The sequence below is a fragment of the Sturnus vulgaris genome, chromosome 5, assembly GCF_052056855.1.
Source record: "Sturnus vulgaris isolate bStuVul1 chromosome 5, bStuVul1.hap1, whole genome shotgun sequence".
Classification (NCBI taxonomy): domain Eukaryota; kingdom Metazoa; phylum Chordata; class Aves; order Passeriformes; family Sturnidae; genus Sturnus; species Sturnus vulgaris.
The window spans coordinates 22,121,385-22,148,009 of NC_142247.1; the positions used below are offsets into that span (position 1 = coordinate 22,121,385).

The 26,625-nt window shown below is 32.6% G+C and overlaps 1 protein-coding gene across 6 annotated transcripts in view; it reads right to left on the reverse strand.

The window, feature by feature from the left end:
• Positions 1 to 26,625, reverse strand: part of CEP290 (centrosomal protein 290) — a 47,304-nt gene that overhangs the window by 17,082 nt on the left and 3,597 nt on the right. For 5 of the 6 annotated variants that reach the window (XR_015803796.1, XM_088165036.1, XM_088165035.1 and 2 more), the window contains exons 5-36: positions 26,550 to 26,619; positions 26,269 to 26,315; positions 25,843 to 25,986; positions 25,595 to 25,648; positions 24,764 to 24,916; positions 24,239 to 24,421; positions 23,795 to 23,884; positions 23,598 to 23,720; positions 21,596 to 21,719; positions 20,904 to 21,076; positions 20,323 to 20,485; positions 19,585 to 19,685; positions 19,410 to 19,497; positions 18,836 to 18,948; positions 18,153 to 18,237; positions 16,862 to 17,004; positions 16,524 to 16,688; positions 15,474 to 15,623; positions 14,350 to 14,465; positions 12,677 to 12,779; positions 12,043 to 12,273; positions 10,875 to 11,048; positions 9,629 to 9,740; positions 8,607 to 8,812; positions 6,380 to 6,531; positions 5,285 to 5,396; positions 4,057 to 4,512; positions 2,836 to 3,000; positions 2,501 to 2,608; positions 2,288 to 2,422; positions 1,401 to 1,664; positions 163 to 270 (exon numbers count right to left, since the gene is read on the reverse strand). Coding sequence is in view for 5 of the 6 variants with exons in the window: in XM_088165036.1 (XP_088021162.1) it covers positions 163 to 270; positions 1,401 to 1,664; positions 2,288 to 2,422; positions 2,501 to 2,608; positions 2,836 to 3,000; positions 4,057 to 4,512; positions 5,285 to 5,396; positions 6,380 to 6,531; positions 8,607 to 8,812; positions 9,629 to 9,740; positions 10,875 to 11,048; positions 12,043 to 12,273; positions 12,677 to 12,779; positions 14,350 to 14,465; positions 15,474 to 15,623; positions 16,524 to 16,688; positions 16,862 to 17,004; positions 18,153 to 18,237; positions 18,836 to 18,948; positions 19,410 to 19,497; positions 19,585 to 19,685; positions 20,323 to 20,485; positions 20,904 to 21,076; positions 21,596 to 21,719; positions 23,598 to 23,720; positions 23,795 to 23,884; positions 24,239 to 24,421; positions 24,764 to 24,916; positions 25,595 to 25,648; positions 25,843 to 25,986; positions 26,269 to 26,315; positions 26,550 to 26,619 (4,611 nt within the window). In the remaining variant the exon portion in view is untranslated. The remainder of the gene's footprint in view (positions 1 to 162; positions 271 to 1,400; positions 1,665 to 2,287; positions 2,423 to 2,500; positions 2,609 to 2,835; positions 3,001 to 4,056; positions 4,513 to 5,284; positions 5,397 to 6,379; positions 6,532 to 8,606; positions 8,813 to 9,628; positions 9,741 to 10,874; positions 11,049 to 12,042; positions 12,274 to 12,676; positions 12,780 to 14,349; positions 14,466 to 15,473; positions 15,624 to 16,523; positions 16,689 to 16,861; positions 17,005 to 18,152; positions 18,238 to 18,835; positions 18,949 to 19,409; positions 19,498 to 19,584; positions 19,686 to 20,322; positions 20,486 to 20,903; positions 21,077 to 21,595; positions 21,720 to 23,597; positions 23,721 to 23,794; positions 23,885 to 24,238; positions 24,422 to 24,763; positions 24,917 to 25,594; positions 25,649 to 25,842; positions 25,987 to 26,268; positions 26,316 to 26,549; positions 26,620 to 26,625) is intronic. The other variant, XM_088165037.1, reaches the window with a different exon arrangement.

Consider the following 26,625-nt stretch of genomic DNA (forward strand, 5'->3'; position numbering starts at 1 on the left):
ATGTGAAATCTCTCAAAAACAATGCAGCAATTATATATCAATCACTGTTTCATTTTTCCTGTCATCAGCTATTATTCACTTTTGACTGCAAAACTGTTCTTTCCAGCAACAAAGTAAAAAATATAGAAACAACCTCACTAATTCTACAAATACACGACTCACCAAAGCAGTCTCTTTGAATTTATTAAGGGAATTGTCAGTGTACAAATCTAATTTCTGGTGTAGAACTCTTATGTCTTCCTCATGCTTCTTTGCTATTTCCTCTTGTTCCTGTTAGTTGAAAATAAAACTGTAGTGATGTACACTATCACAGAAAGTCATAAAACTGCAGTGCCTTCAAGTTGTTTGCTCACTCATTGCTCAATATTACTGCCCAGATTTTCCTCTAATTCTGTAAGTTTTTAAAATTCTTTTCTTCCAGCTATAAACAATGATTTTCTTTTTTCCGTTTTACATTATTGGGGGAAAAAAATCAACTCTTGCAGTTTTAAGCTATGTAGCAAGTAGTATGATGTAACAGCACAGAAGCTGGAGAACAAAACAGTTGGTGTTGGTCTTCACAAAGTGAGACTATCAGTAAGGACAGTAATATCCATACCAGGTACATTTCGAGCACACAAACAAAATCAACCTTATACTCAGGACTACAGTGTGATCCCATGGATGGAATGGTAACACACAGAGAACAACAGGCTCATTTTAAGATTGCATCTTCTGTTTTTTTTCCAAATTAAACCCCTTGATTTCTCCCAAAAGAAATAGCTACATGTATAAAAACCAAAGCACACTAAATGAAGATGATAGAAAACGTGCTTTGGAAATGTGCTTCTGATCCACACTAAAACCGATGCACGTTTGGTCTTGAAGTACCTCTTTGACAAAACGTTTATGCTTTAAAATATGCTTTATGGATATAACGAAAAAACAGTATGAATTATGCTTAAATAATATAAAGTATGCTTAGACACACTGTTTATGCTTTTAAAAATGCTTTAGTTTAAATATGCTTTAAGAAGAATGTTATTCATAAATGCATGTCTTTCTTTTACTTTCCAAATTCACTACCAGATACAATCCAGAGATCTGGTGCACATACTGAAAAATCCCAAAGAAATATACAAAATATACCGAGACCACTTCAGCAGAATTTTAATTTTCTTAATGTCACACTACTTTAATTCCTAGACAGACATTATATACATAACTTCTTGACAAAGAAAGCCTACTATTCTAAAAAGCTAAAAAATTCTATATGAACTTTCTTTATATAAAGTAAGCAATTGTCTCTGTTCTGTGTGAGATCAGAAACTTTTATTTAAGATTTCACTAGCAATGAGAAAACAAAGAATCAACTAAAACAACTTCAAAATGGAAGAAATGTCAGAGAAAAGTTTAACTACCTCTCTTGCTTTAGCAAGCATACGTTGGTATCTTTTTAACACTTCCTCCTTTTGATTTAATCTCGCTTGCATATTTGCAATGGTTTGATGAGCAATTTTAATGGCATGATGGTACTCTGAGTCATCTTCTTGTCTGTTTAATTCAGCTATTATTTTCTCTTCTGATGTTGCAGGTAATCGAAGTCTTAATTCATTTATAACTTTGTCTCTTGATATAACATTTTGTTCAGCTTTCCACAGAGCGGTCTCCTTTTCTTTTAATTTCTACAACAAAAGGCAATTTCTGAATTTCCAGAATTCAAACACTACAAAAAGATCTTACTTTTCAAGAAATGTACCAGAAAGATTTGTCTAAAGGTGCTTATAAACACAAAACACTTTGCACTGGGTTCTGTCTGTATGGGATTACTACCAGATCAGTATATACTAGATCATCATAACTGAGTCTTTATGTATTATTTGCTTGGCACAAGACACTTCAACAATTTCTTTTGTCCTACCAAATGAAGAAGCTGGATTTTTAAGAATTATTTAACAGCCACAAAATATCTTCTGTAGCGGAGTAGCAATTTAACAACCCAAGATAAAACTCTTTTTTAGTACTTGCTAAATTTAACTAGGTATAGTCAACTGAATTTTCTACAGGAAGAGGCATCTTACCTTACTAAATGGATGAATAAAAACATTAGAAAATTCTCCTCTATTATTTGTTCCAATGGAAAAAATACTTCCCTTTATTCATGGTGTGATTACATCATTTACATTTTCTGAGTGTTAAATATGTCTAAATGACATTTTAAAAATGGTATTTTTCATGGAAAAAAGAGTAAAAGAGCATGTAAACACAAACTTTGTCACTTTAAATTATAATTTATACATTAAATTACCTCCTCCAGTGATCTGCAGGTTGCCCTAGTTTCCAGGATTGTTCGAATATGTTCCTGAATCTTTCGTAAAGCCAACTCAAGTTGTTGTGGGATTGGCAAACTCGGGTCTGGAACTGAGCCTGTAGCCTCTTCTAACTGCACAGAAAGATTCATATTAATGTAATCTGACAGCTCTGAAAAACATTCTTATGTGTCTACTTTTAGTGCACGTACCTTTAAAGCTGTACTAAGTATTTCAGTTTGTTGATGATCATAGCGATCTAACTGGCGCTGAAGTTCTACTTCTCTCTGGTCCCAAGCCATCTGCCTTTCTTCATGAGACTGTAACAAATGTTAGATAGAAGTAGTTTATTTATTGAAAGCAATGGAAATTTTATAGACAACTTCAACTGAGAAAATAGATAGTTACCAAAAAGTAAAACACTCAAACGAGCTATTAAAAAAGATTATAAAACCAAGATATAAATACCTTTGTTAAAACGTTGTTAGAGAGTCGCTAGTAAAATAAGGAATAGGATATTTTTTCAATTGCATGCAGGAATACATACCTTGTTCTGCTGTACAATTTCTTCTTCCAGGTTACTGATTGTACATTCATATTCAGAAATTATATTATGCAAATACTTCACCTCTTCTTTTTGCTTCACTAATTCTCGACTGAGTTTAAGTTCCTGAAGATGGAGTTCCTCCATTTTCCTGTGCCATTCAATTACCTTGTAATGAATAACACAACAATATAATTTACCACAGGCCAACTAGATCTGGCTTCACTCTTTGAGGCAGGATGGAACTTCTCACACTAACTGGAAGAAAGATGTTCTGCCGTTTTATGCTCTTCACTCTTCTTGAGTGAGGAATAATGACGAGTATGAAATTGCAAGGGGAACGACTGATAAGTGTAGCAGCCAACTGGAGAGGCAACAGGTTTCCCTTACATTGACAAAAAGTGCTTTGCAAGCAATTTTCAAATGACCCAAGTTATACCTTATGTATCTGTCCGGACTGAACAAAAGAAGTATGCAAGAAGTTTGGTTTGTATTTTCTAAATGAGCAAGAGAATTCAAAACTATAAAAAACTGTATGTATTCAAAATAATGCACGTGTACATAGAATAATACGTATGTCAAAATGCTCTAGAAAAATATTTGAAAACTGACTTAAAACTAAAACGTACCTAGAGCATTACAACCACTGCACACATGCAGACAACTTCAGTCACAACAGATACAATCGTATTATGTAACATACAGTGATCTTGAAGAGAAGTGAGAAAGCTTTCTTAAGATTTCAGGGTGACATTGCTTATGGTAGCAAAATATGCTTAAGCAGAATTACATGAGCATAGCAACATTTCTAACTATGCTGTATAAATTACCGCCCCTGGAATTTTTTTTTAAAACAACATGGATCTGGAGCTAAGATTTCACTGCAAGCTCATGGAACAAAACTTCAGAATGCTACTCTGTATTTAATTTAATTCAATTCATTATTTAATTAGATTCATAATTCAATTCAATTTAATATAACTGCATTTATAGCTAGCATCTAGTTCCTATGTGCCTTAATTGGGCACAAAAGAAGATAATTAGTACATATAACTGCACTGACTTTTACAGAAAATAATATATGATACCTGTAATATTCTAACAGTGTATTTTGAAATCAATAAGTTTTACATTAAGACATATATTTAGAGAACAAACTGAACTGAAATTTAATTTAAATGCAGATCAGATAAGCAAAGCTATTCAAAGCTATAAAATACAAACCTTTTGAGCTCCTCTTGTATCCTTCAATGCACTTACTAATTCTTCTAAACTTTTCAGTTTCAACTCCAGCTCTAATGCTCTGTTTTCTGCATTTCGGCGCTCCTGCTGGGCATGCTGAACTTCTTCCAAGATCTTCAGTTTGTCATTCTGTAGCTGAATCATTGTTTTAGAGAATTTTTCTTGCTGTGCTAGAGGCAGAGCACCACTGAACTGTCGCCGCAAAGACTGAACCGTCTGTTGTAGATGTTTGGCTCTATTTCTTCCTTCCAGCCGGGCAAAATATAAGGCTTGATCTCTCTCATCAAGCTTCTGCTCTAAACGTAGATTATGGATCTCCATCTTCTGTAGTTTCAATTTAAACTTCTCCAATTTGCTTACAGCAACAGATTCACTGCCTTGAAGGGCTATGATATCTTGATGCAGTTTTGCAATAATTGCTTTATCATCTGACTGTGCCTACGAATAAAATTGGTAGAACAAATTTATTTTTCATTTTAACACAGAATATGCTAGCACAGTTTATATGTAAATATAAACAAGCTAATTTTTTATAGATATGTATTATATATTGCATACATTTTATTCCAGAGAAGAGTAAGAATCAGCCTCTAATAGGCTTTTAATTTTTCCACTATTGTTTCTACAGCCTTGTTTTAGAAGTATAACTTTTCAGATACTGATCTTAAAAATGGTCTCTTTCCAAAATACCAGAAACTGAGGAAGAAATGTGCCCCTAAACTTAGAAAATATGGTAATGTAAAAGCTGACACAAGTGTTGGATTTAAGGTCTCAAACCTTTCTATAACTTGAAACCAAATTCCAATAAATTGTTTTACCTAATAAAAGACAAAATAGTAAACCTAATATTAAACATTGCAAATCTTCAATATTTACAAGTGATTTGTTGCCTTATAAAAAACTAACAGACTTTCCTCAAGGAAAAATGAGATTTCCTTGACCATGTATTAATGATACAGGAATGAACAGTAAATAACCTGAAAAAAGGTCAGCATCTGTAATAGCTGCACAGCTAGAAATGGAATAAATGGAGAATAATTAATATAATACAGAACTTTTGAAAGGGTATGGGCACTACAAGGACTAGTTTGCTAAGATTCTTCTGAAATACTTCTGCAGTTTTTTAATTCATTGCAAAATTACTTCATTTCTTCTCAGTCCAGGGGAAAAAATAATCCAAACTGCAGTTTTAATAAAGGCTGAATTTTACCTGATAATCTAAAATTTGCATTCTAAGATATTCCACTTCTTTATCTCTGTATTGCTGGCGTGCCTCCAGAGCTTCAACTTGTGTTTGTGCTACATCAGACAGTTCTCTTAACCTTTCAGGGAAAACAAGAGTATTGTGTCACTTGAAACCACTGAATAACCTATTAATTTTTCTACACAGAAGATATTAAGAAAAGATACCTAGTATATTCCCTCATACCAAAACATTTCGACTTCATTCTTTTCAGCACACTCTTCTCTACTACTTAGAGTTCTGGTTAAGAAAATTCTTCTGTATTGCCTCTCATCTTTTTCACAGGACATTTTCCTATACATTATACAGAAGTTTGCTAGCAGTAGCCTACTCCAGGAAAACAATGCCATGGGTTTTTTACCTGAACTAAGCATCTCTATCCTCTATTTCTCTCCTACTTCAGGATATAAATACTCAACATTTTCTAAATGCTCAAAATTATTCATTCTCAATTCCCTTCTCTTTTCCCCAAATCTAATAACTTATCTGCAATGTCAAAAACCACTGTAAGTATAGATTTTGCTGGTTTAGGCATATAACAGGATTACATTAATTACTCAAAGACAAATGTTCATATCAACAAATCTAAAAAGCTTTGTTTTCCAATTTATGCAAAGTTAATCTCTTCAGAGTAAATGGAAAACCTCCCGCCTACTGTACCTTAATCTTTGAGATATGAGTCTTTCAAAGAAAGAACTGCTTTCCAATAAGTTCTATGAGATTTTCATACACAGAATGGGGGTTGTGGCACAGAAACAAAATCAACCTTAATTAGTGTACAAATACTACTATAAGTATCTAATTCCACATTAACCTATCTATCCAGGCCAACACTTAATTCCTTGTTCAAATTAAAATGAAACAAATTGCATTTTTTATAGTCAGGAATTAAATGCTTCATTTTCAATGCCAAATTTGGCATGTATATATGCTCAAAAAACCCAGGCAATGAAAATTGGATGTTAGTGACACATAAGTAGTGTATTATGTAAGACTAGTATGCCTGAATTTTCACACATTTCTGAACATACTGAATTCAAAATTCATAACTTCAAAACTTACTTTGATACTTCAATCTTGAGCTCCATTTCACGCTTCTCTAAGTCCATAATTTGTCGTCTATCTGCATCACTTACTGCCTTACTTACACTCTTTGACAGTTCATCTCTTAATTCCTGTTCCACTTTCTGTGCCTCAAGATTGATTTTGGTGAGCTTAAAAAAAATCAAAACCAGAAACAAACAAACAAAATGGCATCCTAAGCACATAACCGCTCAAAAATGCAATGAAATAGCAGCACCAAAAGTATTTTTTCTTTTTCAGTCATTACAAAACACAGTACAGCTGGGATGAGGCTATGTTCAAAAACCAGATTCCCTTACTCTCTACTTAAACATCTTCTTGTCTGCAGGATTCCATGCACATAGGAATGGATACACAATTTGGCACAGAAAAGGATTCTAAACTAAACACAGTTCTTATTAGTGAATTTTCATAAAACCATTACCACAATAACTTGCTTCAAAACTAAAATGAAAAAAAAAATTAAATGTAAACATTTTGGGAAATAAAAATCTTACATATTTATATGCCTTTTATATTGGCATTGGTAACACAAACAGAGGTTATAAATGCCAAGACTGACAATAATATTGTTCATTCTTTTTTAAAAAAATTTCTTAATTAAGTGATATTCTTTCAAACAGCCTGAATTTTCAAGTGAATTATCAAATACTAAGTAACCAATATTTCAATTCGAACCAAAAAGCATTAAATTAGATAATCTTAATCTTTCTTAATCCTAACATATAGAAGTCCCAGGATTTAATTAATACATACAGTTGTGGCATTATTCTCATACCACTTCTTCCTTAAAAAATAACTGATTTCCTAAACAAACAAAAAGAAGTGCAGGGTATCCTCACATAACTGGAAAACTAAAAGTAGAATGCTGAAGTTGATTTATGACTTAAAAAGATGTATAGTAGACTTCTAGTTCTCAGTTCTTAAACTGGTACCACTTAACAACTTTCATGAATTACATCCACACAACCTTGTTATCTCTTTCTGAAAAAAAAAAAAAAAAGCAATTATACCAGGTTAAGAGGTACTGACAACAGGAGTATATGAAACAGGAAATGTAGGGCCTTGGAACTACAGAAATGGGACAAAAAAGGGATACAGAGGTACTATTAAGAAAGAATGGCATTAGGAGTTCATCAACTCAGAATGAAGGAACACCATCAGACCTAAAAGTATCACAAGACAAATAATATATGAAAAAAAGAGTATGGAAAACCTGACACTAGGGTACACCTAAAGCATTTCTTATAGAAATGAAAGAACTCATCCCACCCGAAAAGGCTTTAGCAACACTGCTGCTGAAAAGCTTTATGTGCTTTCAGTTTGTCCATCTCCCAGATTAAATCAAATCAAAACATGTAACAAACTACCAAAACAACAGAGAAACAGGAAGTCAAACAGCAGCAATCTAAAATAATTAGACTACACTCTAGCAAAAGACAAGAAGTGGAAATTAATACAATCTATCAGCATTCCTATCAGTTATTCTCTTTTTGCCCTTGTGCTTAAATTATAGAGCAGTAGTGTCACAAGAACTAATCTGTACAATTCCTGTAAATAAATCTATTGTAGAAACTATAATAAAGTTTCCTGCTAGTAAAAAATTAATTTCTATGAAAAATTCAACTACAAATAGCGTGGACAAAAAAAAAAAATCTAAAAAGTTTAAGACTGATAGGACAGGAACACTTAAGGTTCATCTGCTTCAATGACACATGACTTCTATTTCTTTACTATAGACAATGTATGGCATAAGACATAGCCAGTCTATAACAGAATCATGACACTATCATTTGTATAAGGGATGTAAAGTTCTAACCTTTTTTTCAATAACTGGTAAATTATAAAGAAAAAATGATACGGAAAAGAGATCATATGGATTAGACAAAAGAAATAAGTTTGGAATAGACTTTTTTCTTGCAGTCGGCTGACAAAACTAGGAAACTATCTGTCAAGATACTCATGTGTTTTACTATTAACTAAATTTTAAAATAAACTACTGACAATTTAGTTTTATCTTTACCAATGTCTTGCATAGCAAAACTACAGCTCTTAAAGGCTGCAAAAGTATTTTTTGCATCGTAAACTTATTTATACACTTACTGACACAAATTGTTGATATTATTTATATAAACAATTTTTTTAAAGTTCAAAAATATGTGTTTAAGATGTGTCAATTTAGGCTGTTAAATCTCAGCAGATTTACCTCAGCAAATTTTGTTTCCAGTTCAAAATTACGTTCTTCTATTTGCTTTACAGTACACCTTAAGTGTTCATACATTCGTTGTGAATGTTCTGCTCTCTGTCTTTCATTTAGTTCTTTCATTTCCAACATTGTGATTTTCTTAGAAATGGACAAAATTTCACTGTTGGTTATTGCTTTTGTGGCTTTGTCCATGGCATTGTCATCCCCTGCAAGAAAAGGTACTTAAATTAAGAAATACACAAACTGATTCAACTACGAAAATTATTTCCATCATGAAACCAAACATGAGTTTTGCTTTATCTCTGTCAAGTAAACTTTGTCATAACATCTGTGCCACTTTTTTTTAAAGTGGAGGCATGGTTATCTTGCTTTACTACATGTTTGAAAAGTATTTTTAAATTTGAATAAAATACTACTATCAATTATGAATGCATGTATCTGCTACCCTGGTTATTGATTCTGATAACTATTTTCAATGTAGCCTTTCACCTTATGCTTAATACAATTGGCAAATCTTCAGGAAGTTTAATTTAAAACCTGTAAAAGAAACAGGGTAAATGAGTATTTCCTGAATAATGGGAATGAAATCTATACAAAGAAACCCCAGATATTAAGAAAGAATATTTTGTTACAAGGTATGAAACAAGCAAAATGAAAACACTTCTTGACAACCTCTGAAACACTATGACTGACAATCAAGTTAGAATATACTAAGAAAAAAAAAAATTTCAGGTGATGTTGCATTAAAAGCTTTTAAACTCTTGACCCAGTAACTCAAGAATGTCAAAGCAGAAGAGTTCCCAGGGAAAAATACCAAACTTGGTTTTAGTCAAATGAAGCATACAAAGAAAAAAATTCAGCACAAAAATGGAGATTGTTTCTGAAAGACATAATACAGTTATAATATTTTTAATTTATTTTCATTATTTTAAGACACATCTATTTTAAAATATTTAAAATATTACTTTTATACAGGATATACCAGTTGGTGTTTAATGTTGCAATATAAATTCCATACTTGCCCAGTTCAGTCATCTGTTCCCAAGCTTGTTCTACAGTGTGAAGTTTTTCTTTCGTGATCTCCAGTTCCTTATTCAATGAATTTATCTGTGCTTTCAAGGATTCATTCTCACGCTATATGACAGAAAAGTTGCAACGTAACAGCAAACTATTTAACTAAACTATTAGCAGATTTCAAGTATCTACAAAATCTTTCAGATTAACAGATTTTACCTGTGTGCGACTCATAACCTACATATATGGCAACAAAAGAGTATATGTTTGAAAAATGCATATGTTTTGTAAGTGTAAAAATGTTAGTCTTTGTCCTCTGTATATTACTGACACAGCCAGTAATACTGTGAATATTTATTACCAGTGACTGTGATTCCTACAGCATCTAGAATTAGGTGAGAAAAATCTTTGTTTGTCATACTAAGCACCTCATTAATAGTGAGAAAACACTTCTGGAGGATTACTTCATTCCACAAAGAATACTTCATCTTGCACATAAATACCTATTTGAGACAGATCGCAAATTTCTTTTGGTTCTTTTAGGTATCTAATATGATGCCAAATGTTACTTTTGTAAGTGTTCTTTCACTCCTCCAAAGAGAAACCCAAATTTCTACATTAACCAATAAAACAAATTGAATACTTGATATTAATTATTAATTAATTAATTAGTTTTCTGGACATGTTTTTAGTTGATAAATTATTCTCTAGCTCTATGAAGTTGCTGAAATAGGCAATGCAAGTTTTTATACACATAAAACTCCATAAAATAGACACAGGAGTCCTTCATTCTTTACCACCCATTAACAGTTTCTTGAGAAGAAACTCCCTTCTACTTCAGAATAAAATTTCATGGGAGGAGTAAAATATTTGCAGTGCCTACAATGTTTTGCAAGCACATTATAAAGGCTTCTTTTATGGAAGTAAAATTCCAAAGCTTTATTCTTTTTAGAACTAAACATTTCATTCCTGTGAAAGCTAGGAATTAGTAAAAGCACGTACTTTGAGAGAAAGCTTTGAAAGTGTTTACATTCATTCTACTTTCCTTATGACCTCCAAAACTGAAGATGATAGCAAATATTCCTTCTGCCAGTCTTATTTTAGTAATCAAAGAACTAAAAATAATTTCTGTGAGAACATATCCAAAGCTCAGTTTAAAAAGCAAATAAACAAAAAAAAACAAAGAACCAAAATTAAATGCTTTTCTGGCTGCCCATTCTTCCCCTTAGGGTTAAAACGTAACACAAACATTACCTCCATGTGTTCCATGTTTGTTGTCCGCTGCACAAGCAAATTATCTTTTTGTAACATCTCTCTGTATTTAGCAGTTAATGCATTGTACTGCTTATTGGCCACTTCTAGCTCAGACAATGGCACACTACCGTCCAGCACTTTTTGCAGAGCTGCAATCTTAAAGCAAGCCATTTCCTATGAAAATAATCAATACAATAAGTTGCTAAGATCAGCTAGAAATTTAAATATAAAATTACTCCATGTAGAAAGAGTAATACTTAATATAGTGCTTTAGATATTAGTTTACTTTTCTAAATTACTGTTCATCTTTAAAAATCACCTGCAATAAACATTGACAAAACTTCTCTGGTATTTCAGCTGTCTGGGTAATTTTATCAATATCTGCCTCTCAAGGCACAGTCAAAACGTATCTTATAAAATTAATACAGGCCCTAGCAACCTGGAAGACCAAAAGGTTTGATTTAGTTTCATACAATGATCATAGAATCATAGAATGGTTTGGCCTGGAAGGACCCAAAGACCACCTAGATCTTGAAGATCATCTAATTCCACACCACCCTCTAGTAGAGGGTGGGGACACCCTCTACTAGACCAGGTTGTTCAGAGCCCCATCCAACCTGGCTTTGAATGCTTCCAGGAATGAGGCATCCACAGCTGCTCTGGGCTTCCTCCAGATACTGGAAGGCCACATTTAGGTCACCCCAGAGGCTTCCTCATTTCCAGTCTGAATAATCCTAATTCTTTCAGCCTTTCCTCATAGCGGTCACTCTGCTTTGGATGCAGCCCAGGACACGTTTGGTTTTCTGGGCTGTGAGTGCACATGGCTGGGTCATGTTCAGCCTCTCACCCCCCTGCACCCCCAAGTGCTCAGCAGGGCTGCTCTCCATCTGTTCATCCTCAGCCTGATTGGTACCAGGGGTTGCCTTGACCCGGGTGCAGCACCTTGCACTTGGTCTTGTTAAACCACATGAGATTCCCGTGGACCTACTTCTTAAGTTTGTCCAGGTCACAGTACTCATATAAATAATATATCTATAAGATTTATAACAGCAGTTAGCAAGCTTTAGGGAAATTCAAGAAACTAGTAATTATTCAATTTAATAAAAAAGGGTATTTATTTCCAAACTGTAAAAATAAAAATGTGTGCTATTACTACTATAAACTATACCTTGAATCGTTGCAAGTTTCCAATCTTCCCTGTAACTGCAGTCTCCATATGCGTTATTTCACCCTTTAGTTTCTCATTTTCTTTCCTGAGGTGCTGTTCCATTTCAAGTAAAGTGGTACACTGCCTTGTTAGTGATTTTTCATTAACTCGTAAAACAGTTATTTTTCTATTATTTTCTGCAAGTACTTTCTTTGTTTCATCAGGATCCATCTGAAGTGCATCGAGTAAATTCTGTAAAACATTTTTTAATAAGACCCTTCTACTGAAATATGGTAAAGCACAACTACATACACAAGATTTCTTGTATATTTTTTAATCAAGGTGGGAAAATTCTATTGATTTGTGTGAAAAAATTTCTTTTTGCTTAAAAAAATATATATACACACTCAACATATGCTCAAACATGCAATATTATAAGAAAAAGAAGAATCTTCAAAACCAGAAGCTAAGTACATTTGACTAACTAGAATTTTAATTAATGCTGACACTTTTAAAATTTAGAACAAGAATGGTTCTCTGCATTCACTGTCATCAGTCTTCCCATTTATACTAAAATAAACGAGGGTAGTGTATTAAAACCTCCGTTCTTTGTCCTAAAATCTTTTTGAAAAATGAAAGTAACAAAATTACTTACAGAATATGCCTTTATTTTCATAGCATCTTGTTCTTTTTGCTCTTCTAGTTTTTTAATTTCTTCTTTAATATTTTCTGATTCTTTTTGCCAGCTTTCCTTTTGACTAAAACAGTAATGAATTTTAATTTACTATAATGAAAGACCTGATGACTTTTAAAACTGTAACTTCAACAGCAATTCTGAAATATTGCAAACCAAGGTACGTACTTTTAGCAGTAATATAGTTTGAAAAGCACATGATAAATTGTAGATGGATTTCTGAAAAACAATATCCTCTGTTTAGCCTACAGCTGGTTAAATGATGAAAATAATTCTTCAGTGTCTTATTTGTTCTTCAAATGTATATTATAATGCAGAAATATATATATAAATGCCTTACTTTCCTACTTTTTTGCCTGCAAATCTTTCCTTCTATTGCATTTCTTTTTATTTCAGATAGTAAAGGACATAACTTACCACCCTTGTTTTGTTATTTCAGTGAAAACCACACCCAAAACATAAAAAGATTCCGTTTATTCAGCTTCATTTTGGCCCAAACTACTCTCCACTATCCATTTTTATTTATTTATTTGGGAAAAGAAAAAAAGATGATCTTTCAGACATGTCTAATAAGGAAGTTCCTATACATTATATGGGATAGTTTAGGCTTGTTTAAAAAATGGTTCATCAAGGGTATTTTAGAAGTGGTATTTTCTCTTCAAAGAGGTATCTAAGTTTCTTAAATAATGGAGTAAAATGGTGGAGATTTAAAGAAAATTCTTTGAAAGTGAATTTTAATGGGATGCCAAGTTAAAGAATCTCCTCCTGTAACTTCAATCTGTACCAGATTTAGAGAAGGAGCCTTGAATCATCATTTTATCCCTGCCATTGGAGATATCTCACGTCTAAGTAGTAAATGAGGCAGTATATTATAGCCTTCAATAAAAAAAGGTGTCTCTTTGATGCCTAAAAAAAGACAACATCGTCTGGGAATCTTAATTGATTCAAAGAATAAACAGAAGTTTCTGAAAGGTTAAACCCTTATTCAAGAAGCCATCCTGGTGACAGTTCATTCCAATCCAGACAGTATTCAAATAATAGTTTGTTAATTGAAAAATCCAAATCATCATATTCATCCCTATCCTCCCATCAGATGAAAACACTTCTTACATTTTCTTGACGATAAAAATAATTTTATAGCATTTAGGTTCACTGAAGTATATAAAAGGACTAGGAGACCAAAAGAAAAGCCAACCACAAAATCCCAACAACCTGAAATTTTCAGAGATCTCTGACTGTATTTGGACAGTAGTTTGCTTTTTTCCCTCTCCTTCTCTCCACTCCCAAAAACCTATTAGAACCCATACTTGAAAGCAAAACAAAATGAGACTCAAGAGTCCATCAAACCAGGTTCTAGTAAAATGCAAAATATCAGATGCAGAAAGCAGAATTAAATCCTCATGATAAAATATGCAACATGAGAAAAGTCCAGCAGAAGATGGTTTTGTAGGACTTTTCTGAATCTTTGCAGAACTAAAGAAAATGTATGGAGTCCATATCCAAACATGGTGCCAGGCAGCATGGTGGCACTTATGAACACCAAAGAACTACTTCAACACAGCAGAAAATCTTGCTTCAAGACTGTTAAATATTTAGATAATTGAATTTTCATAATTCAGAAAAGAGAGCAATACCTTTGATATTCTTTATACAGCAAGCCTTGTTGATGACGAATTACTGCAAATTTTCGCTTGTAGTCCTCTACTGCATCTTCTAATTGTTTAAGTAACTTTTCTTTGTTTTCCAGTTCCTAATTATTATTTTCCAAATAAAAATACAGAAATTATTAATGTAGATTTTAAACACAAAGCTAGCAATTTAATCAAAATGGCAGTCCTTTGTGTGTTCATGATAGATGCTTTTGCCATGAACTGTGTGAACTACAAATATGAAATATGCATTTTTTTTAGAAGCAACAGATGAAAAAAATCCAATAAGCTTCAGCATCCACATGAATTGGTGTGAAATAGAGCACAATTGCACTGCATGTTACAGTCCTCGAAGTTCAAAACACTGACCTGAAGCTAGCCCACAAAGAATACTATCTAACAGGCAAGCAGTGTTTTCTTCTCAGCGTCTCAAATACTCTTCTACTTCATAATCATACAGAGTTGAAAAAATATTTTCCAATGAAAAAGCTATAAACGTTATCAAAGGTAGAAAAAAGATAATAATAATAAAAAGGTAACTTTTTTTACTCCAACTCTGAAATAGCTCTTCATTACTATGCGCCTGTTTGCTATGCTTCCCATGGGAATCACTGGAATCTGTTTCAATGTATTTATGCCTTTATTTACAATTGTTAATGTATTTTTGACAAATAATGGAATGAAAATTCATAGAGTAAATTAAAAGAAACCTTGGCTCTATAGGGAAAAACTGTTCAAGTAGGATTTGCATATGCAGACTCAGGTGTAGAATCCAGACAGCAGTAAGAGAGAATTTCTCATAGAAAGAGTGCAACTGTGGAAGTAGAAGGAAGAGTGTGCAAATATTTAGATCAAAACTCTGATTTAAAACAAAAAAAAAAAACTGAATTGCTGTCCAAAATTTAGTCAGGTATTACCTTTCAGGCTTGTAGCACAATAAAATACTTACAGCTTTAAATTACAGACTATCCCAAAGAGTTTAGTAGATGTTAGAACACCAAAATAATTCCAGAGAGATCTCTCATGTCCATACATGGCATACTACTGGTTTTTAGAGGAAGTGGATACATGTTACGAATACTCTTTATTTCAAGGAATATATGAGTTACCTGTGTAAGATGTATTAAATATTCGTTCAGAGAATTAATTGTATTAACACTTGAAGGAGCCATTCCTTCTGGAAGATTCACTGTTTGGAAGACAATATTGGCACCTTCTGACTGATGTAGTAAGCAAATTTCATTTTTCATTTGTTCAATCTAAAGACAGAACACAAAACTGTCAAAAAGAAGTAACTCTTGCTATTAGATTTTATTAACAGCCTAATTAATTTTCACTTATATTCTAAAACATTCTAATATTCCTTAAAATTGCCTTTTAAAAATGCTATGATTTTATAGATCAATGAATGCATTATAAATTCATCCACATTTATCAAATTACCCCAGCAATCAGGGCAATTACACATATCATCATGGTTTTTTATACCAAATTGTTTAATGTACATTCCTACTCCTTTAGTAAGATTAAGTTTTGGAAAGAATTATTGCAGTGGTTATTTGACAGTTTTTTCTAAACAAATCTTTGCCTTTTTATTTAATTTAAAAGCTCTCTGGTTCTCCAGCAGTATGTAAAGACATCATTTTAGAAGACTAGTTTCTGGCAAATCTTTTTGCATTACCCAAGCTGTCATAACAGGCAAATTTAAACTTGGCTTCTTGTAAGATAATATTTCATTCCTCATTCCTTCCCTGGAAGAACCATTCCACAAAATAAATTATACAACTTAAAACAAGATATAGGACTTTAGAGAACTACACATCATTTTAAACACTTCATTTCTGTCACATATAAAAAATATAAGACTCATGGCTTTTTTGAAGTAATAGATCTATGAGCTTTTTTTGGACACAGCTCTCCCCAGAAGATAGACATGCTTAGTGTTTAACACGATGGAATATTGCAAGGATAAAGTAACATTATGAAGAGTAAGATCTGAAGTTAAAAAGGACAAATTAGTAGGACCACTACATAAGCTTCAGTAAGATTTGTACAATGACATAAGCTAAATTCAGTGCCTTAGAGATCGTGTGGATTCAGAACAGCCACTTCTGGAAAAAAAAATAGAAAATAAAAAAAATAGAAAATAAATTATATACCTTTTCATTAGCACTTGCCAGCTGATTAGACAAACTTGTTGCCTCCTTTTGAGTCTCTTTTAGCTCCTGTCTCAATTCCTCATTTCGTCCTGTAAGCTGATCAACCTGGGCTTTCAAGTGCACACTAGCATCAAAGATCCCATCTGAATTCTTTGACTCCATTGCCTAATGCAGTAAAGTTTTTTTTAACATAACAAAGAAAAGGTGTAGAAAAGCTTCAATCTTTTCAGAGTAAACTGGAGCCCTCAAGTTTAGACTACATGAAATTAGCAAGAAGCATAACATTTTAACTCTGTAAATCCTATAAAGCTAAATAATAATTTAGGAAGCAAGCTTACATGAACTAAGCGATCCAGACTAGGGATAATTAAAGCTGTTTCTCCTCCCTTCGTACTAGAATCCTTCTGCATTTCCTTGATGGCTTGCAATATTTCTTTCATTCCTTGTTCAAGTTGCTTATTCTCTTCTGATAGTTCTTTTACTGTAATAAAAGTTGTAAATCTGTTAAAAAGCACTGAAACATGAAATGTCCTAGGACATTTCATCATGATACTTGTTGATTTGATAAATTAAAAGAATGTTCATATTATATATACATTCGCATAACCAATTATGAAATTAAAATCAAGAGCGGCTAGGAATATCTGGGAGGTGTATCTTACTGATGAAATATCAAGAAAAAATATTAAATGCTTCATGGGAACACAACTGACTTCACTGAACCCTCCAGTCTTCAATGTTTACTTCAATTTAAACCTCTTTAAGTAGCCTGACTTTTACCAGTTCAGAAACATGGCTATGTTGGAAATGTCTTGGTGTAACAATGAGGTATCTAGGAATTGCCTGAATCCCTTCTGCAGAATGAGGAAAAAAAGGAGCATTTAAATTACATGACTGTCAAGGACTCTCACCACTCCTACCACTTGCAGTTTCTCAATGAAATTCCAATTTCCAGCACAAAACGAGAAGTCTGAAAAACTAGAAAAGCCACAACAAACCACTCAGGACATTCTCTGCATTCAAACAATATGGCTAATCATCCTGAACACCCAGGAGTGAACTGCAAAAACTTGAGTAGTTTCACCAAGTCTATTTTGAAAATTCAGTAAGAATTTTAAGAATTTACATTCTCTGGGGAAAGAAATTAAGCTTCTTATCCAGAGAAATTAGAATTATTCTTATTTCTGAGTTTTCAAGCAGTGCACTTCAGCTAACACATAGATATGTAAGCAGCACGTGGCTCTAATTCCCTAACACTTCCTTAGCGCCAGAAAAGCCCTACAATTACATAAGTTGTGTAATTGTTACAAGTGGGATTACTCACACATTTAAAGCTTTTACTAGGTCTGAATCAAGAAGGGAAAACATAAGAGATAATATTTTAATGTACTTAGTATGAATAAACTATATGTTATATGTACTATCACTGGTTTGGTAACACTATATATGTATACTTACACGTACACACAAAGATATACATTAATATAAAAGCAAGGGCTTTTTTACAAGTCAGATATTTATGAATGCAATTATAGAAACAGAACAACTGTTCTGTTGTAATAAGATAATAAGCAACTATCTACAGGTACCTGATAATATTTCCTAGTTTTAAAAGAGGTTGCAACTTACATTTAGATTGGAATTTGGCCATTACAGTCCTGTTCTTCTCCAAATCTCTCTCTCTCTCACGTAATTCAGTTGCAAGATATTCATTCTAAAGAAGAAAAAACCAAATAAAGTTTCTCCTAGACAAAAAAAATAGGCGGAGTCTAATTTTAGCAGTTTAATATTTTAGGCCTAGACTTTTTCAAACTTGAAATATTCATTCATGAAAATTTCCCTGTCTACATACTGATTTTTTGCCTAAATAGGAACAGAAATGGATTCACTGGAGTAGTTACATAAGCCTATCACATAGACTTAGAACCTATATGAACCAAAAAAGTATTTATTTTTTTTCCAAGTGATCTGAATTCTCATGTATGCCAGAAATTCTTCTAAGCAGACTTCCCATAGACTTTCTGTTATCAGCTATATTTTTCTCCGTCTTCAGAATTTCACTTGGTGCTATTCTACCAGCAAGTGTGTTTCTGCATTCCACATTACATGAGCTGCTAGGATGTATTTACAAAAAAAATAGAATATTCACTAGTCTTCTAAAAAATATTACAAATTATTCATTTGGGGATTTTTTAAAAGCAGTTAATAAAAGCCCCTAGGTAAGTATTTTAACAAATATTTACTAAATAGGTGGCTTTAATTTTTGCAAGAGAAATACAAGAAATATTCACAAACTTGCTTTATGAACCCACCTTTGCTTCCACTTCAGCAATGTCATTTCTGCTCAAGAAATCCAACTTCCTCATATTCTTTCCCTTCTCTTCAGTAAAGCTATCAGTCATCTGCATATTATCAGTATCCAATCCTAAGTGCAAGTAGATGTACAAGTAATAAATTATTAGGAAATTTTAACTAGTCTCCAGTCAAAAGAATACACTCCATTTATTATATCTGAGTTCTAGTTTTCTGCCTTTCCATCTGAGCATTATGGTACCCTGAGTGGCATGGAATTTAATAATTTTGAAACATAAATTAAGTAGATTTACTGGAAATTTTGGGGAGATCATGCTGTACCTATTCCAAGGCAATGACAGAAGGCTCAGTGATGCATTACAAGTCATCATAACTCAAGAAGAGACTGCGCTATAAGATCAGGAAATCCAAAACCACTCATGTCTTCCTACAGATTCAATGCAATGTATTTAGTCTTTTAATTTAAACAAATAAGTAAATATAACATAGCTACATGAGCTATAAAGAGAATGTTCATGCTTAAGTATAAACAGAATGTTTTTGATAAGACAGTTTATATTAAAAACATCCTACCTATTGTTGCAACTCTTACTCCTTTCTCCTGAGCCAACTTACGAATGTGTTTTTTCAGTTCAATTCTTTCCTCTTCTAGTCTTTCAATCTGCATATTATTATTCATAGGTCAGCATGCCATTTTGTTCAAATGCATTTTCATTATGTAGCTCTTACACAAAAATTTATCACTTACCTCTTGCAAAAGAATCTGGTTTTCAGCTCTAAATTGCTGCTGCTTCAGTGCTTTGCTGTTTCTGAATTCATTTAAATCAATCATTGTCTTTGGCTCAAGACCTAAAATAAAGTATATTAGTTATTCATTAAGATTGAACGTTAATGTTAGTTAATGCAGTTAGTTTATGTAGGAGCATAACTAGAAAAGCAGAGTTAAAAAGATTATTTGTTGATAGTTGGATATATTTAATCTATGAAAATATATAACTATCCATATAACGTAAGCACAAATCTTGCACTCCATGTATGAAGAGCAGAAGAAAGCTTAATTTTACTTTAGTTACTCAAAACTCAAAAGGCAATGAAGTGGCACCTAAAATTACCTTTATTTACATTTAAATTCTTCTATATAAAAATAAGCCTATCTGAAGTTTTCCCTGTGAGTTTCATCTAGCATTACAAATTTAGGATGCTGTGGTTTCCAAACACCACATTATGAAGTTTATTAGGCAGTGTGTGGCCAAAGAGGAATCCAAACCAAAAAAGAGTAGAGAACCAATCCTCCTACTTTCTTCAGTTAAAGGAACCTGTAAATTAATTCATGCAGTTTGTCCAAACTAATTAAAACTACTTGGAAATATCAGCAAAATATAATAAAACATTTCCAGTGACTTGGTATAGTAAAAAATTTCTATTATAGAATCTTATTTCAATTTTTATACAACAAATAATTGAACATGTACTGGATGCAGCATACCTAAGCGCTCTCTGAGTTCTTCATTTTCATCAAGAAAGTCATTTATTTTAAGTTCAAGTTTATTGACTTCCTTAATTAATGACTCAATCTCATGTTCTCGTATTTTGACTTGCTTTCTTAAATCTTTGATTTCAGCAACAGCTTCTTCCAAACCATATATTCCCTGTAAAAACCCCACATAGGAAGTAAGAACAAAACAACCAATAGAAGACTTACTAAAATAGATCATTAATCTTTCTTTCATCATTACATAGACAAGAAAAAAATAATTTTCAACTTCTATCACTCTTCTGCACTATGCTTAGTGAAAAAAGTTACTGAATAAAAAGCAGATCCTATAAATCTGTCCTTGACTACAGAGGAGCCTGCATATATCAAAAGTGAGTTTCCAACTACATGATCCTTTGAAGAATCATATTGTGAGCATTCAATTACTGTTCAATAGGGAAGGGAAGAAGGACAAGGAACGACATCAAAGTAACTGATTTTATTTTATTTAGAACAATTAAATAAATATGGGAGGGTAAAACACTCTCCTAAAAATATGACTAATATCCTCTCCACTCTGACACACTGTTTACCAGTTCATAGTCTCTCATTCTTTTCAACGTCTCAACAAGCTCTTTGTCTTTTTCTCTAGCATGTGCTTCTGCCAATTCTGCTGATTTCTCTGCCTCCGTAGTTCTCTCTTCTAGCGTTTTTAACTTTTCTTGCATATCCCCAATTTGGTTCTGTTGAGCAAAAGATGACTGACCTGGAAAGAAAAACCTTGGTGTTTACAATTCAACTAGGAATTCTTGCTATCTGCCATTAATCAGAAAAACTTCAGTAAACATTATAAAGAACACTTTAATTTCTTGCTTATTTTAATAGAGACTACATATAAGGGGTTGGGTTTTCTTGCCCCCAAAATTTCCTTCAAACAGTATTTATTGCAAGTGAATTTACAGAAGGGAAATCAGAATTTATTTGGAATTGAATGCTATCACTCTTTTTCAGTTCTTGATGGAGCTGAGACTTTATATGTTATGCTCTAACTTTTACAGGTCAGGTATAGTTTTGTTACCCATACAACCCACTGAGGTACTCTGGATAAAATTAAACTCTTCATGAATGTTTAAGAAAAGAAAATTAAGAAAAAAGATTAGAAACTAAAATAACTCAAATACTGCAATTTTGTTTCCTATATTTCTAAAAAACTAAAAGAATGCATAGTAAACGTGTGGTTTTTGGTTTTTCTGATTTTGACATTAATACAAAACAGTCATGTTACCTTTATCTTTTTGGAGATCATACTTTAATTTCTCAATAATGAATGCATTTTTCTCCATTTCTTTGGTATACTGTTCAACTTGCTCAGTGAGCAATCTTATCTGAGCATCTCGCTCTTGCACACCCTATGCATGCAAAAAAAAGAAACTCCATTAAAGGTTCCTTCTTTACTGACAGGCAAACTACCAATGCAGAACACATCACAAATGAAGAAATTACATGTAGCTAATACAAAACAATTTCTAGAACATCAAATCTACTATACTTACAACAGCGAGTTCAGATATTATCTAGAAGTTTGGTATAAAAATGCAAAGCAAGAAAAATAAAAAAGAAAGTAAAAAAAAAGGCACACACAGAAGAATAAACAGCACTTTAGTATAATGATTTTAAATGGAAATAGCATTCTCAGTGTTTGCCAATGTTAGATTACAAATTTCAGATGATACAGGTTCTTGCAGCTTCCTCATAAACAATTGCTATTGGGAACTGAGAGATACAAGTTCAAGATTGCAAGGACCAACACTCCATCATACATGACACATAAATTGCAGACAGCCTTTCAAAAAGCCTTCTAACTTTTAAAAATTCATATTGTATCTTGTTTTGGATGCATATGCATTCATAGATACAGACTGTGGAATTGACTTCTATGTATACTATCCTATTTCTGTACATTAATTTCTATACCTGTGTACACGAATTTTAGAAACAACACAGAAAGTTTAACGTTATTTTTTCTCTGATGAATAAAAAAGTGGTAAAAGATAAAAGAGAGACTTAAAAAAAGTTACAGGCATTAAAAATAATAAAATGTAAAATAATAATAATAATGCAATAATAAAAATGTAAAAATCTCAAGGTCCTTACTTTATACCGATGTTCTGAAAAACAACTTACAGGCTTTCTTACAAATATAATCACATTTGATACTTAAAAGTATAGAGCTTAGCAAAGTTGTAAAAATCTAGATATAACCCTTTAGAATATAAACATGCATTGAAGGATAGCAATATAAACATACACTGAAGGTTGAGTAAAAAACCTGAGCAGCAACTTGATTTCATTTTTAAATGTATGCTTAAAATACATGCTTATTTTCATAAAACATTTCAAAATGCCACGCTAATAAAGTCCCCTCTCTCCCCCAACCCCCCCTAAAAAAAAACAACCTCTAGAGCCATCGAATCAGATAAAACCAAACAACTGCTTATCAAAGTTACTTCCAGCTGTTTTCCTCTTCTGATACCTAAGGCTAACTTGTACTTTAGGGTGTTTTTCTCTTGAGAAGCTGTCTGTCACTAGGTTTGGAAGACTGCATAAATGTATCTCACCATACTGCTCAGTTTATAAGAACCCAAAATGCAACATAAATGTCATTACACCTTTACTTAAAAAACTTGAAGCAAGGCAGGAAATCATCCTGGAATCAGAGAGAGTATACTTCCCATAGAAAAAAAGAAATCAGGAAAAGAAAAAAGAAAAAATCAGAAAGTATGATTTCCTTTTTGTTTTTTAAGAAAGTGGAGACATTCAAAATCATGAAGAACTATGTAATTTTACGTGAATATAAGAGATACACAAATTCAGCTAGCTATATCATACAATGAACCACAGAGTTAATCAGATGAGACAAATGAACAGAGAAAATTAAGTACTAGGTAAGATTGTTCCTTAACTAACAAATTTAGTGGACAGAAGCTAAGCCATATTTTAGAAACACTATGTAATTTTTAGAAAAGATAAATATGAAAGTAACAGAGAGTAAGAGAGACAGCTACCAAGAGCTCAGGTCATACATACATACATACAGAGAGGTATGTATGTCCTTTGTACATTGTCTATTCAGCTAACTTGGCAATGGAATTAACCGACCTGTCTCAAAATCCTCAAAATTAAGTATTTTGTATTTGCAAACTATGAAAGACTAAATATGTATTTAGTCAATAGCATATTTAGTTAATGGCGATTTCTACGTGTGCAATGTCTCACATGAACTGTACCTGCTGAAGGGACAGTATACTGTTCCTGTCTACATCAAGTTGGACCATTTTCATTTTCTCTTCCAAGTTAAATAACATTTGCTGATACTCTAGGAGTTCATCATCTTTTGAAGCTAAGATTTTCTGGAAAGAAGATAAAACATCATCAGAACACTTGAAGTAATTCCTAAAAAGGATTTTAAAAGTACTAAAAATACCTTCCATTCTTCAACTTTTGCGTTTACAGCTGCCATGAGTGGATCATCTTCCTCATTCTTTGCTTTCAGCTGGTCTGAAAGATCCTGAACCTAGACACGCCATTTGGATGAACATCACGTTACAAAAAGGTTTGGGTCTAACCAGTATAGATGTACAAACACACTATATCAAGTATATAAAATTTAACAGATTAGTATTACAACAGCAAGGAACTGACTTTTGAGGACAGTGCATGACTAATATTCTACACAAAGAATTTTTTGTGATCTGCAGTCAAATTTTAAAATCTGTACCACATTCAAAGATCATAATACTTTTAAAAAGCATTACTTTAGAGAAGTGTGTGGTTTTAACTGAATAGAGAGAAGGTTTTAACTTCAGCTAAAATATGAAAAGAGTAGAAACCTAAAAAAAATTATACTAAATAATGAGTCATTTCTTACTTGAAATTTGTACCGATCTTTCTCTTTTCTTAACTCATCCATAATAATATCAGACTGTTGCACAATTAATTTCATTTTGCTATATTCATCAGTCATCTTCTCCATTTCTTGCACCGATTCCTCAAGGTTTTTCCTCATTTCTTGGTTTTGAATCTCTAACTTCTCATTAGCTTCAGTCAAATTCTGCAGAAATAAAGAAAAAACTGCTTTTAGAAAGTGCCCATCTTAATACCTGAATAAGAACTTGTAAGTCTTACATGAAGTTAGCACAGAATAGAGTATTTCCCCTCTAGGTTATCAATTTAAACAAATCCAAACAGCAAATAAGACGTATCTTTCTCCCTGTTAGGAAGTTCATTACCTCTGCCAAATACATAGATGCAGCCTGTATGTATAACAGAACCCTATTATATTATAAACTCCCTTACTCCACATGACTTTTTCTGTAAATTGACATAATGTCACGAAAGACACTACAGTCAGTAAAACTCCAATAGCTACTCGATAGAATGCATAGATTTTTACCTGAATTTCATCCAAATACTGAACAAGCTCAGAGCTTCTTCTGGACAGCTGTGATGTGTAATCAGAAACCTCTCCTCTTCGTAATGGAATTGCTTCTTTTTGAGAATCTATTTGCCTCTGATAGTCAACCACATCCTGACGCAATTGTTCATTCTGCACGAAAAGCAATCCAAACTTAAATTCATTTCTAAGAGTTGAAGACAAAGTTGTTGTGTTTCTAGCGAGCTAACACAAAGAGCTAAGACACACAAAACCCATCCAAATTCCTACAGTCTGCTTTTAAAAGTCTCAGGAGTCTCACCTTTTTCTTTATGTGCTTTTTCTTCATATTAAAAAGGAGAAAACAAAAACAAGAGAACAAAGCATGAAAAATATTAGACATTAGCTTTGCTTTTGGTAGCCTAAATATCTATCAGTATAGAGACAAAATAAAATAGCTTTTGTTATACCTCTGCATGTATGTACATACATACACATATATATATAGAAGGGTATTTTGACAAACTATTATCAAGGTTGTACCCCAGGACACAAATCTACTTGGCAATAATATTTAAGAAAAATGCTAGAAATTCAAAACCCAAAATGCAGGCCAAGCTAATGGACAGTAGGAATATTCGAACTGAAATGTAGAGACTTCCTGACCTCAATTAACTACATATCATTGGAGCAGATGGACTATTTACATTTACTAATACATTTACTTTGCACTAGTAAACAGGAAAGGTTCCAAAATTAAACATCACACCAAAAATTATAAATACAGAAATATATTAATATATTTATTTAACAAGTTGAAAATACAGTAAATGAGCAATAATTTTTGCTAACCTCTCTCTTGAATGTGACATTTTCATTTTCAACGTCTTTAATTCGAACAGCAAGCTGCAAGACAGAAAACCTTTATATGCATCACTGACACCACAAAGAACTCCAGAAACAAAGAAACAAATGCACAGCAATCCTATTTCATCAGTGGTTTCTTTTTTTTTAATTTCAGATGCTTTTTTCAGAACATCAACTTTACAAAATATTTGACAGAACAGCTTCTAGAGATGTCAAGCTCAAGTCCTTCTCACCTGTTCATTCATTTTCTTCTCCTTTTCCAACTCTTTTTCTAGATCTGTTAACTGTCTCTCTTTCTGTTCCAATTGTTTTTCCAGTTGGTGGATCTCATCACGCAAAAAACGAGTATCACGACCAGCAGCAGATTTTTGTGCCATCTTATGAGCATTAAAATAACATTATAAATATAGTAAATAAAGTAGAAAGAACTAAAAAACCCAAAGCAGATGCTAAGACTAAAATAAGTGGGATTTTTCAAGTATACAAAAAGTGAAGGAATTATTCACCTAAGACTGGTGCATATTCAAAAAACAATAAAAAGCATTTGCTAAGATGTAGGGCTATTTCATCACTTCCTAAACCTAAATGCTAGTCTAAAATAAAAAAATTAGAAGACCCCACCAGAGCACTCTATATGCCAACAAAATTTTAAAACATACCTCTAATTCTTTTTGAAGTTTCATCAGCCTGATTTTAAAATTATTCTCTGTTAAAACAGAACAGATATAGTGAATTACCCAATAAGGTAAAAAATACATAAAACAACAATGGTTAACCTTAGACTTTAAATATTTGGCTTCATTGAAGCAATTGACTTCAGAACAGCTAGTATTTTGGTCAGTTCTCTAAACCTTAAAAAAAGCCACAAAACAGTAAGAACAAAAACCTAAAAAACACATTTAAAAACTCATTTGGGAACAGCATAAAAAAGCTTGCTTACCACATTTGGCTTGCTCTTCCCCAGCTTTTTCAACTTCTTCTAGTGCCAGTTCTACCTCTTGAGTTTTCATCTGAGA